Genomic DNA, 12,644 nt, shown 5'->3' with positions numbered 1-12,644 from the left:
GTTCCAGCCAGGATTCAGCCAGGATCGAACGCGCGGACCAGGATTCAGCCAGGATCGAACGCACGAACGTTCTTCGAACGCACGAACGTTCTTCCCTGTTCCAGCCAGGATTCAGCCAGGATCGAACGCACGAACGTTCTTCGAACGTTCGTGCGTTCGATCCGGGCTGAATCCTGGCTGGAACAGGGAAGAACGTTCGTGCGTTCGATCCTGGCTGAACGTTCTTCGAACGTCCGTGCGTTCGATCCCGGCTGAATCCTGGCTGGAACAGGGAAGAACGTCCGTGCGTTCGATCCCGGCTGAATCCTGGCTGGAACAGGGAAGAAAGGAGGCTCAAGCGACCGCGCGTTTTCGCCCCAGCACTCTGCATATGCTCTGGGCTGCTCTCCACGCCCCCAGCCTCCCTGCGGGGGTCGCGAAACCTCAAAGGGAAAAGAAAGCGAGCGAGCAGCTCTCCAGCCCCCCCGGTCCGGGGATGCGCTCGGCCCCGCCGCAGCGGCCCCGGGAGCGGCCGGGCGAGCGCAGGGAGCGGCTGCCGGGAAGGAGAAGGCCGGCTGCGCCCCGGCGGGGCCTCCTCCAGCGCCGGCCGGGGCGGGGGCGAGAGCCTGGGCTCCTCCTCCGGCCCAGCCTCCCGGCCGTGGGCGGCCAGCCCAGCCCAGCCCAGCCTCCCGCGCCGGGGTCAGGCAGAGGTGGCGGCCAGCGCCGCCGCCGCCGCCCGCGCTCCGGTGGCGGCTCGGCTCCGCCATGCCGGTGGGCGCCTCCCCGGCCGCCAAGTCCCGCTACAGCCTGGTGGACGACCGGCACGACCTGCGCCTGCCGCTGCACAACGACGACGCCTTCCAGCACGGCATCGCCTTCGAGGCCAAGGCAAGCGGGGCCGGCGGGCGGGCGGGCGAGTGGCCGGGGGAGCCCTGCGCAGGGGCGCACCGCGCGCCGCCTCTCCCGCGCTCGGCCAGCCGGCGGACGGCCGCGATCCCCCCCCCTCCGCCCGCCCGCGCGCCGGAGCCCGTCTGCCGTCCTCCCGTGCGCTTGGGGGACGGGTCCTTTCGGGCTCGCCTCTTTGGCTCCGGGCGCGCAACTTCCCGCTGGGAAGGACGGCCTCCCGCTCCGGGTCGGCGCCGGCCCCGCTTTTGAGGGTCGCGGCAAGGGGGTGTGGGTGGGTTAGGTTCAGGATAAACCCCAATCTCCCCCCCCCCCAGGAAGGGGGCTAGGGGCTCAGGATAAATCCCAATCCCCCCCAGGAAGGGGGCTAGGGGCTCAGGATAAATCCCATCCCCCCCCAGGAAGGGGGCTAGGGGCTCAGGATAAATCCCATCCCCCCCCCCCAGGAAGGGGGCTAGGCTCAGGATAAATCCCAATCTCCCCCAACAAGGGGGCTAGGGGCTCAGGATAAATCCCAGTTTCCCCCCCCCCCCCAGGAAGGGGGCTAGGCTCAGGACAAATCCCAACCCCCCAGGAAGGGGGCTCGGGGCTCAGGATAAACCTCAATCCCCCCCAGGAAGGGGGCTAGGGGCTCAGGATAAATCCCAGTTCTCCACCCCCCCCCAGGAAGGGGGCTAGGCTCAGGATGGAAGGGGGCTAGGGGCTCAGGATAAATCCCATTCCCCCCCCCAGGAAGGGGGCTAGGCTCAGGACAAATCCCAACCCCCCAGGAAGGGGGCTAGGGGCTCAGGATAAATCCCAATCCCCCCCAGGAAGGGGGCTAGGGGCTCAGGATAAATCCCATTCCCCCCCCCAGGAAGGGGGCTAGGCTCAGGATAAATCCCAATCCCCCCCAACAAGGGGGCTAGGGGCTCAGGATAAATCCCAGTTCCCCCCCCCAGGAAGGGGGCTAGGCTCAGGACAAATCCCAACCCCCCAGGAAGGGGGCTAGGGGCTCAGGATAAACCTCAATCCCCCCCAGGAAGGGGGCTAGGGGCTCAGGATAAATCCCAGTTCTCCACCCCCCCAGGAAGGGGGCTAGGCTCAGGATGGAAGGGGGCTAGGGGCTCAGGATAAATCCCAGTCCCCCCCCCCGGAAGGGGGCTAGGCTCAGGATAAATCCCAACCTCCCCCCAGGAAGGGGGTTAGGCTCAGGATAAATCCCAATCCCCCCCCCCAGGGAGCTAGGGGCTCAGGATAAATCCCAATCCCCCTCCCCCAGGAAGGGGGCTAGGCTCAGGATAAATCCCAATCCCCCCCCCCAATATAGCCACCCATAGGTGGGGGAGGAAAAACCCTCCACTCCTCTGGGAAAGGGTGGGGGGATGCTTTCCAAGCTGGGAGGGGGCTGCATTGTAAATGTCCGCTGCAGAAAGCGCGGCCGAGGCCCCAATCCGCCCCCCCCCCCTTTCTGGGCTTTGTCTTCTTTCCATGGGTGGCCTGGCGCTTTGGTTTACATTCTAAGGATTCACAGTGTAAATCTAAGTAGAGTTACACCCTTCTAAGCCCATCGATTTAAGTGGATTTAGGCGGGTGTAAATTTGCTTAGGGTGGCCGGGATTGTTGTGTTCTTAGTGGGGATTTTCTCACCTCCTTTTGTCCTCTAAAAGTTCCAGGAGCAGGTGCTGGGCTTTTCTTCTGGGAGCAGGTGCTCTTTCTTTTTTGGTGCATGTCAACAAACACTGTTGTAATTGCAGGGTGGTTGTTTTTAATCTCCTGGTTTGTGTTGGATCAGAAAGGAGAGGGCGAGCGGCCCCTAGGGAGCTCCCCATTTCATTGTGGCCATTCGTGCATGGGAAGTTTTGCCTTGGATTTGCCACTCTCTAGATGCGTGTTTGCCCCATCCGAATTCTCAAAGCTCTGCATGGGGGCTTGTTTTTGAGTTTTGAGAATTCGGATGGGGAAAATGGAGAGCCCAGGTATTTAAACCCGGCATCGTCACATCGATGAATCTCTTTGATTGTTTCTTTAGATGATTCGCGTCTTGTTTCTCCAGAGACTTGCTCCAAGTAGCTTGCAAAAAAATAATCCACTAAACCGGTAATGGCAACGCCGCAAAAGTATGATCGATGTAAAATACAACCCAGAGGCGTAAGAAGAACGCAAAGCAACATTCAGCTGCCTTAAAAACAGTATCCGATGAAATACGCCTTGGGCTAGAAGCGGACCAAAAATTCAGCTCGAAAAGATGGAACCTATCAGTGAAAAACCTGGGGTGACGAGAAATGTTTTGGCTTGATACATTAAAGACAGTAAGGTAGGCAAGGCTCAGATGGGGGAGGGCATCCTTAAGGCCACCACTGAAAAAGCCCTGTGTCTGGGATTAAAACAGATGCATTCAAAACTCTTAGCTGGAAGGAGAGCACTTTGTCCCCCAGGGTCAGATCTTGAGCCAACCCTGTCTCTATTAAGTTAATAGGACTACTAGGTGAACATTGGGTCATTTTTGTTAATGACTGATGGGGAGTCATCTTACGCAGGGCAAAGCAAGATAATCACGCTCAGTTTCTCCGGTGCTCTTAAACATTCCTGGGCCAGTTCCTCTTTGAATGGGCCAGTTCCTCTAGGCTTTTAGTAATTTGCTGTTGCCCAGAGAGGTGTGTGTCTATGTAAGAGGGCTAGTAAAAAAAAAAAAAACCTACACCGGCTAGTAACTTATTGGTAAGGTGGGGATGCCACCCTCATGCATGCCACCTTAGGTGTCTTGGGGAAAGGGCGGATAACATTGCCGTGTTGGATATCCAGAGGGAGAGGTGAGTGCTAAGGTATAAAGAGAACTCTTTGGGCAGCAAATATTGTCATAAGGAGAAAGCTGAGGAAGTAACTTTTCCAAACCTGTAACTCTTGATTAAGTAAATGGCACGTTGGAGAGAGGAACGATTTCTCTTCTGGGAGCTTGGAGCGGTGTTTTCAGGGCAGTTTGCTTCTGCTGCAGGGCCTGTTTGTACAGTGAGATATGCTGAGCTGGTGCCTCTTGACAGGTGAAATGAGCCAGTAAGGAAAAAGATGCTTTAACTGGAGGAAACCGAACTGGGGAAGTTTCACTAGGTAAATCTACCTTATTTTGGTTTAAATTTTTCTTAGTGCCTCCAGTAAAATGAATCTCTGCAATTGTTAATATAAGAACGGCAACATTGGTCCATTGCTGTCAGCTGTTAAAGGGACACATGTGTTCCATTTGGTGTTAGGGACTTTATCCCGGTCAAATGTTACGTGTTCCATTGGATGGCTTTCATTTCTTGCTACCTGCTCTGAGCATGCCAAGAGTGCAATCTGATACTAACTATACCCTGTGACCGCTGACATCAACAGAGCATCCCCTACACAGGATGCTGATGGAGATTCCTGGTCTGAGATTTTTCCCCCCCAACCCCTTTTGTTTGCCTATCCAGTCCGATGAAGAGCTCTGTAGAACTTGAAAGCTAGCACACTGTGGTACTTTGGTTGATGTTAATCATAGAATCATAGAGTTGGAAGGGTCCTCTAGTCCAATCCCCTACACAATTCAGGAAATTCACAACTACCTCCATCCCACACCCCCAGTGACCCCTACTCCATGCCCAGAAGATGGCCAAGATGCCCTCCCTCTCATGATCTGCCTAAGGTCATAGAATCAGCATTGCTGTCAGATGGCCATCTAGCCTCTTCTTAAAAACCTCCAGGGAAGGAGAGCTCACCACCTCCCGAGGAAACCTTGACTCTCATTCTCATCTTGGGCGGGGGGATTAAATGTGATGAATTTTAAGGTAAACACAAAAGCGGCCATAACCCTTATTAGGGCTACCTAAAAAGGTCCATAAAAAATTAGTACTAATTAGAGAAGGTTCAATATTTTTGCAAATAGCATGAAAATCGAACGCATCTTGTTTGCGTTGACCTTTTCCTCCTGCGTTCAGCACTTTGTATGGGTCTGTCGATGAGTTGCTCATTTAAAACGAGAAGTATTTTATGTCGTTCTCTGCCTCTGTGCACTTAGAAGCATTCGGCACAGTGGATGCTGACTATTTTCTGGCTCAGATTTGGCCTGCAGCTTCCTCCACCACCATCCCAGAAGGATTGAAGTACAAGAGTGGTGCTTTTTTCCTTGGTTAAATAATTATGTGTTTTTGTCTGGTAGGTTGAGTGAATGACAGAGGGTGGAAAAAGACAGCAAGAGAATGTGCATTCACAAAACTTCGTGGTACAATTTAGAACAATTTCAAGTGTTTGATAAAAAGCCATGTTTTTGAGGGAGGGTTCTGCTAGCAGTTTGTGGTCCAGGGGTCATTCGAATGGAAGCTTGTTCACTTATCACTGATCTTAATAGAAAGTATTATTATACTGGTGCTTTTGAGATTTCCTTTTCCTGGCATAGCTACTTGGATTTCTTGTAGGTATCTATAGTAATCTCAAAGTTCCAGGAGAGTCAGCAAGAGGGTATTGCTATTTCTCCCCCACCACTTTAATTTCTTAGGGGCTTGCCTCAGGGTAGCATCCCCTGCCAGCGTGGCGTAGTGGTTAAGAGCGACGGGCTCTAATCTGGAGAACTGGGTTCGATTCCCCACTCCTCCTCATAAGCAAACTCTTATCTGGTGAACCAGGTTGGTTTCCCCACTCCTCCACATGAAACCTGAAGAGGAAGAAGAATTGGTTTTTATATGTCGACTTTCTCTACCACTTAAAGGAGAATCAAACTGGCTTACAATCACCTTCCCCTCCCCACAACAGACACCCTGTGAGATAGGTGGGGTGAGAGAGCTCTAACAGAGCTGTGACTAGCCCAGGTTACCCAGGTGGCTTCACGTGGAGGAGTGGGGAATCAAACCCGTTTCTCCAGATCAGACTCCACCACTCCAAACCACCGCTCTTAACCACTATAGCACACTGGCTCTCTGCTGGGTGAACTTGGGCTAGTCACAGTTCTCTGAACTCTCTCAGCCCTACCTACCTCACAAGGTGTGGGGAGAGGAAGGGAAGGAGGTTGTAAGCCGGTTTGATCCTCCTTAAAAGATAAAGTTGGCATATAAAAACCAACTCTTCTTCTTTGTAATAAAGAACACCTTTCTTTTTCCTTGAGGAGGGACAGGCTTTTTACAGTGGGACCCTAAGCAGGTCTACTCAGTGTTGTTAAAGTGGTCTTTGGTCTGTACGGATAAGCACTTTGCCCTTTGAATCTGAAATCTTGGATTTGCAAGACGTACTCCGCTGGAGTACGATTTGGAAAATTCATCCACCCGGTCCCAAAAGAAATAGCAAGACCGCTGGCCGGTGCTTACGACAAGCAACTTATTCTGCCAGTGAGACTCAGACTACCATCAAGGAGACCTGGGTAAAAATCCCCATTTTGTAAGGAAGGTCATTGGGTGCCCTTGGGCCAGTCACTAGCTTAGCCAACCTCTCAGGGTTGTTGTGAGAGTAAAGTAGGGCGGAAGGTACCATGTATGCCCTCTTGAACTCCTTGAAGGAATGGATGGGAGAAAAATTAATATAAATAAAAAAGAAGGAAGGAACTTCACTGCTTCCTTGTCCGTTTCTGGGCTGGACTCAAAGTGCTGGGCTTTTCTCCAGTGTTGCAGCCTTTTTAGGGCTTTCAAGGTATCCAAAGGCTCAACAGGAGCCTCCCTGTGTTTTAAGGGCATCAGCAGAGGCCTTGCTCTTCGTGCCCCCCAGCCTTCAGAGGTAACTTCTTTCTTGTGGGATGCCCTCTCCTCGCCCCTTCTGCCTGGTACCGAATCTGTTAGTTTTCTGGCAACGTACCCAAATTCTTTTAACTTACTTGCGCTTTTATTTTTATATTGACCTCCTGCGCACTCCACCTTTCCCCTGGGTGCTCAAAGCAGCCTACATCACTCTTCCTCTTTATCCTCACAGCAACCCTGCAAGGTAGGTTTGGCTGAGGGTGTGTCACTGGCCCAAGGTCACCCAGTGGAGTTTCCATGGTAGAGTGGGGATTAATGCTAGAGTTGGGCTGTCTTCATTTTGAACTTTAGTTCTGGTTTTTAAAATATATATTCTGCTGTTTTAGGTTCTCCTTTTGTGCTGCTTTATGTTGCTGTTTGGTACTTGTACTGTCGCAATTTATTTAGAGGGTTTTGTGTGGGGTGTGTGCTTTTGGACAGTATCTCAGAAATTCTGGAGAGGTGGTGTAGAAATGCATTAAGGAATTGAAATGCATGCATCTTGTTGTGGTAGACGATTAGGGTTGCCAGGTCCCTCTTCGCTGCCAGCAGGAGGTTTTGGGGGTGGACCCTGAGGAGGGCAGGGTTTGGGGAGGGACTTCAATGCCATAGAGTCCAATTGCCAAAGCGGCCATTTTCTCCAGGGGAACTGAGCTCTATCGGCTGGAGATTAGTTGTCGTAGCAGGAGATCTCCAGCTATTCCCTGGAGGTTAGGAAAACAGCACTGGAGATAAAGTGTACAAAGGTAACAAAGTTGTTATATTGTGCTTAAATGACAATAACATACAAAAGTGGAATACATAAACACTAACACAATACATGTTTGATGCAGTCTCTGTGCAACAGAACAATGCAATTTTCTTGGTATATATTTGTAGCCAATATGTCTTTAAATGGTCCAAAAGGTACACATTCAAACAATCCCAGAAGTTCATATATTGGGAGTAATGGGGGATGGCCGTTTCAAGGTCTTTTCTTCACCCCCAAATTCATTCAAAGTTATGTTTCCAAGTAATTTTTATCTAGTACACCATCAGACTAATTCACTGGTTCCCCGAAGGATACTCCAAAGTGTAGCAGCAAGCTGGCTTCATGTGGAGGAGTGGGGAAACCAACCCAGTTCACCAGATTACCATCAGCCACTCATGTGGAGGAGTGGGGAATCAAACCCGGTTCTCCAGATCAGACTCCACCACTCCAAACCACCGCTCTTAACCACTACAGCACACTGGCTCTCTGCTGGGTGAACTTGGGCTAGTCACAGTTCTCTGAACTCTCTCAGCCCTACCTACCTCACAAGGTGTGGGGAGAGGAAGGGAAGGAGGTTGTAAGCCGGTTTGATCCTCCTTAAAAGATAAAGTTGGCATATAAAAACCAACTCTTCTTCTTTGTAATAAAGAACACCTTTCTTTTTCCTTGAGGAGGGACAGGCTTTTTACAGTGGGACCCTAAGCAGGTCTACTCAGTGTTGTTAAAGTGGTCTTTGGTCTGTACGGATAAGCACTTTGCCCTTTGAATCTGAAATCTTGAATTTGCAAGACGTACTTCGCTGGAGTACGATTTGGAAAATTCATCCACCCGGTCCCAAAAGAAATAGCAAGACCGCTGGCCGGTGCTTACGACAAGCAACTTATTCTGCCAGTGAGACTCAGACTACCATCAAGGAGATCTGGGTAAAAATCCCCATTTTGTAAGGAAGGTCATTGGGTGCCCTTGGGCCAGTCACTAGTTTAGCCAACCTCTCAAGGTTGTTGTGAGAGTAAAGTAGGGCGGAAGGTACCATGTATGCCCTCTTGAACTCCTTGAAGGAATGGATGGGAGAAAAATTAATATAAATAAAAAAGAAGGAAGGAACTTCACTGCTTTCTTGTCCGTTTCTGGGCTGGACTCAAAGTGCTGGGCTTTTCTCCAGTGTTGCAGCCTTTTTAGGGCTTTCAAGGTATCCAAAGGCTCAACAGGAGCCTCCCTGTGTTTTAAGGGCATCAGCAGAGGCCTTGCTCTTCGTGCCCCCCAGCCTTCAGAGGTAACTTCTTTCTTGTGGGATGCCCTCTCCTCGCCCCTTCTGCCTGGTACCGAATCTGTTAGTTTTCTGGCAACGTACCCAAATTCTTTTAACTTACTTGCGTTTTTATTTTTATATTGACCTCCTGCGCACTCCACCTTTCCCCTGGGTGCTCAAAGCAGCCTACATCACTCTTCCTCTTTATCCTCACAGCAACCCTGCGAGGTAGGTTTGGCTGAGGGTGTGTCACTGGCCCAAGGTCACCCAGTGGAGTTTCCATGGTAGAGTGGGGATTAATGCTAGAGTTGGGCTGTCTTCATTTTGAACTTTAGTTCTGGTTTTTAAAATATATATTCTGCTGTTTTAGGTTCTCCTTTTGTGCTTCTTTATGTTGCTGTTTGGTACTTGTACTGTCGCAATTTATTTAGAGGGTTTTGTGTGGGGTGTGTGCTTTTGGACAGTATCTCAGAAATTCTGGAGAGGTGGTGTAGAAATGCATTAAGGAATTGAAATGCATGCATCTTGTTGTGGTAGACGATTAGGGTTGCCAGGTCCCTCTTCGCCGCCAGCAGGAGGTTTTGGGGGTGGACCCTGAGGAGGGCAGGGTTTGGGGAGGGACTTCAATGCCATAGAGTCCAATTGCCAAAGCGGCCATTTTCTCCAGGGGAACTGAGCTCTATCGGCTGGAGATTAGTTGTCGTAGCAGGAGATCTCCAGCTATTCCCTGGAGGTTAGGAAAACAGCACTGGAGATAAAGTGTACAAAGGTAACAAAGTTGTTATATTGTGCTTAAATGACAATAACATACAAAAGTGGAATACATAAACACTAACACAATACATGTTTGATGCAGTCTCTGTGCAACAGAACAATGCAATTTTCTTGGTATATATTTGTAGCCAATATGTCTTTAAATGGTCCAAAAGGTACACATTCAAACAATCCCAGAAGTTCATATATTGGGAGTAATGGGGGATGGCCGTTTCAAGGTCTTTTCTTCACCCCCAAATTCATTCAAAGTTATGTTTCCAAGTAATTTTTATCTAGTACACCATCAGACTAATTCACTGGTTCCCCGAAGGATACTCCAAAGTGTAGCAGCAAGCTGGCTTCATGTGGAGGAGTGGGGAAACCAACCCAGTTCACCAGATTACCATCAGCCACTCATGTGGAGGAGTGGGGAATCAAACCCGGTTCTCCAGATCAGAGTCCACCGCTCCAAACCACCGCTCTTAACCACTACACCACGCTGGCTGTCTTTTAAGTGGTTTGTAGATACTGCGTCCTTTTAAAGGCTTGAAACTAACTCAGCCCAGGTCTGATAAAAGTAAAGCTCTTTCCACTCTCCATTCTGAGCTGTTCATTGACACCAAATGACCTCTTGGTTAACATCCAAAGAGGCTGGCAGGAACTGTAATGACTCCTGCTGGGATTTCTGGACCTGCCTGACCTCCTGGGGCCATCCAAACTCTTTGTTATTGTACTGTTATGTAGCCGCATAAAGGTGAGCGACGCTTCAAAATGTAGACTCTGGAATCTTAGTAACACTAAGGCAAAATTCTTTATATTTTTTTAAAAATCAAGGACTCTATTGGGAAACTCATAATTAGCATGAGAATTGCAAATGTGTCCTGACTCAAAGTGCACCGAGAGAGTTGTGGCTGAAGAGCCTTGAGAGATGCGCCCCTTCCGGGTGTTTGTCTTGGCCATTGTTGTGAGGCAGTAAGCCAAGAGACAAGAGCTTACTACTTAATCCAGGAATCTCCGTCAGAAGCAGAACCTGTGTTTCAACCTGTTTTAGCAAACTTAAACTGGAGTCCGGCCGATCTTGAAAGACTGACTGGTTTTTTTAAAAAGTCTTTTAAGGTGCTACCTGTCTCCTGTGTATCAAGTCTCAAAGTGCTGCTCCTCAAGGTGGGGATTGGCGTGGTGTGTTGTTGTGGGCGGCGGGGTGGGGAGGACAAGCATGCAATGAGGCAGATTGTGGAAGGGGCAGTTTGAGAGAGCAGGAAGCCAGAGCCAACATAGACCCATAGAATCATAGAGTTGGAAGGGGCCATACAGGACATCTCATCCAACCCCCTGCCTATTGAAGGATGATGAAGAAGAAGAGTTGGTTTTTATATGCTGACTTTCTCTACCACTTAAGGGAGACTCAAACTGGCTTACAACCACTTTCCCTTCACCTCCCCTCAACAGACACCCTGTGAGTAGTGTTGCCAACCTCCAGGTAATAGCTAAAGATCTGCTATTACAACTGCTCTCCAGCAGATAGAGATCAGTTCCCCTGGAGAAAATGGCCGCTATGGCAATTGGACTCTATGGCATTTAAGTCCTTCCCCTCCCAAACCCCGCCCTCCTCAGGCTCCACTCCCAAAATCTCCTGCCGATAGCGAAGAGGGACCTGGCAACCCTACCTGTGAGGTAGGTGGGGCTGAGAGAGCTCTAACTTGCCCAAGGTCACCCAGCTGGCTTCATGTGGAGGAGTGGGGAAACAAATCCATTTCACCAGCTTAGCCTCCGCCGCTCATGTGAAAGAGTGTGGAATCAAACTCGGTTCTCCAGATCTGAGTCCACTGTTCCAAACCACCGCTCTTAACCACTACACCACACTGGCTCTCTAGGATCAGCCTAGAGCATCCCTGACAAGTGCTTGTCCAGCCTCTGCTTACAGACTGCCAGTGAGGGGGAGCTCACCACCTCCCTAGATAGCTGATTCCACTGTCGAGCAACTCTTAACTGTAAAAACTTTTCCCCTAATATCCAGCCGATACCTTTCCACCCGCAATTTCAACCCATTATTGTGAGTCCTATCCTCTGCTGCCAACAGGAACAGCTCCCTGCCCTCCTCTAAGTGACAGCTCTTCAAATACTTAAAGAGAGCAATCATGTCCCCCTTCAACCTCCTTTTCTCTAGACTAAACATTCCCAACTCTCCCAGCCTTTACTCATAGGGCTTGGTCTCCATGGGATGGGGCTTTTACCTCCCCAAGAAGTCCCCATCTCTCCCCTTCTTGTCATTATCTACTGATTGCTTCGCATAAAAATCTGCATGCTACACATTTTAGGCGGAGTGAAATCTTGTCTTAAAGTGTAAGAGCATGAGCCCTACTGGATCAGACCAGCGGTCCTCCTCCAGACTGACCTTGTGATCACAGTCTGACCTACGGAAGATCGAATTAGCAGCGTGGTGGTGGTGGGGTTTCACATTTGTTCTCCCCTCTTAGTGACGGCAAAGACTGAAACAAAATTCCCCTGACTCATGTTCAGTGTTTAGTCTGCTAAGACCCCAAGATCCTTTTCACACACACTACTTCTAGAACAACTTTCCCCGATCCTATAACCATGCATTTGATTTTTCCTCAATCTTGCCTGGAGGAAAATTTCTTCCTGACCCCAAAGTGGCAATAGGCACTACCCTGGGCATGCAAGAAAGGGCCACGAGAGCCAAACGTGGATGCAAACCTTCCTGCCCTCCCCTGTATTTCCGAAGTCCCATAGATGCACACTTCTGGTATAAGTACAGTGGCCAACTGGTTGCCCTGGAGGGCCAATCAAACAAGGCCTTCCCTGGAGTTGCCTCCTGGCACTGTGCTTCAGAGGTTTCACTCATTCCAAAAGAGAGAATACTTCTCAGTAGGGTTTCTTTTTTTATGGTTTCGTTAAATCTTCCAGTTTTTCTACTGGAAAAATTGGGCAACCCCCCCCCAAAGGATTCCCCCCCACCAGGCCTTCATGTTTCTGTACCTTGCTGGTTCAAGGTGTAGTGCTTCGTTGGAGGCAATGGTAAAGCTTCCCTGCACCCAAATAAGCACCATGCAGTTACAAATATCCCTGTGGAGGCAAGCTGTAGTAGGTGGTGGCAGTGCATGTTTTCTTTGATGAGATCATAGAATCATAGAGCTGGAAGGGACCACCAGGGTCATCTAGTCCACCCCCCTGCACAATGCAGGAAGTGGACGACCTAGACACGTTTCAGTTGAGTTCTTCTCAACCTGGTTTTGGAACTGGAAATATCTTGGTGGCCCTGCTGGAAGAGCTTCAAGATTGATTCTCCTAGACC

At 50.1% G+C, this 12,644-nt stretch overlaps 1 protein-coding gene across 1 annotated transcript in view; it reads left to right on the top strand.

Moving 5' to 3' along the window:
• The first annotated feature begins 724 nt into the window (after nt 1–724).
• Nucleotides 725–12,644, top strand: part of NOS1AP (nitric oxide synthase 1 adaptor protein) — a 68,502-nt gene continuing 56,582 nt past the window's right edge. Inside the window, exon 1 of the mRNA XM_056845386.1 lies at nt 725–867. Within this exon, the coding sequence (XP_056701364.1) occupies nt 745–867 (123 nt within the window). The 5' untranslated portion in view covers nt 725–744. The remainder of the gene's footprint in view (nt 868–12,644) is intronic.

This window comes from Euleptes europaea, chromosome 2 (assembly GCF_029931775.1).
Source record: "Euleptes europaea isolate rEulEur1 chromosome 2, rEulEur1.hap1, whole genome shotgun sequence".
Lineage (NCBI taxonomy): Eukaryota > Metazoa > Chordata > Lepidosauria > Squamata > Sphaerodactylidae > Euleptes > Euleptes europaea.
The sequence above is the reverse complement of the archived record's forward strand: the minus strand, read 5'-3'. Positions and strand labels throughout refer to the sequence as shown.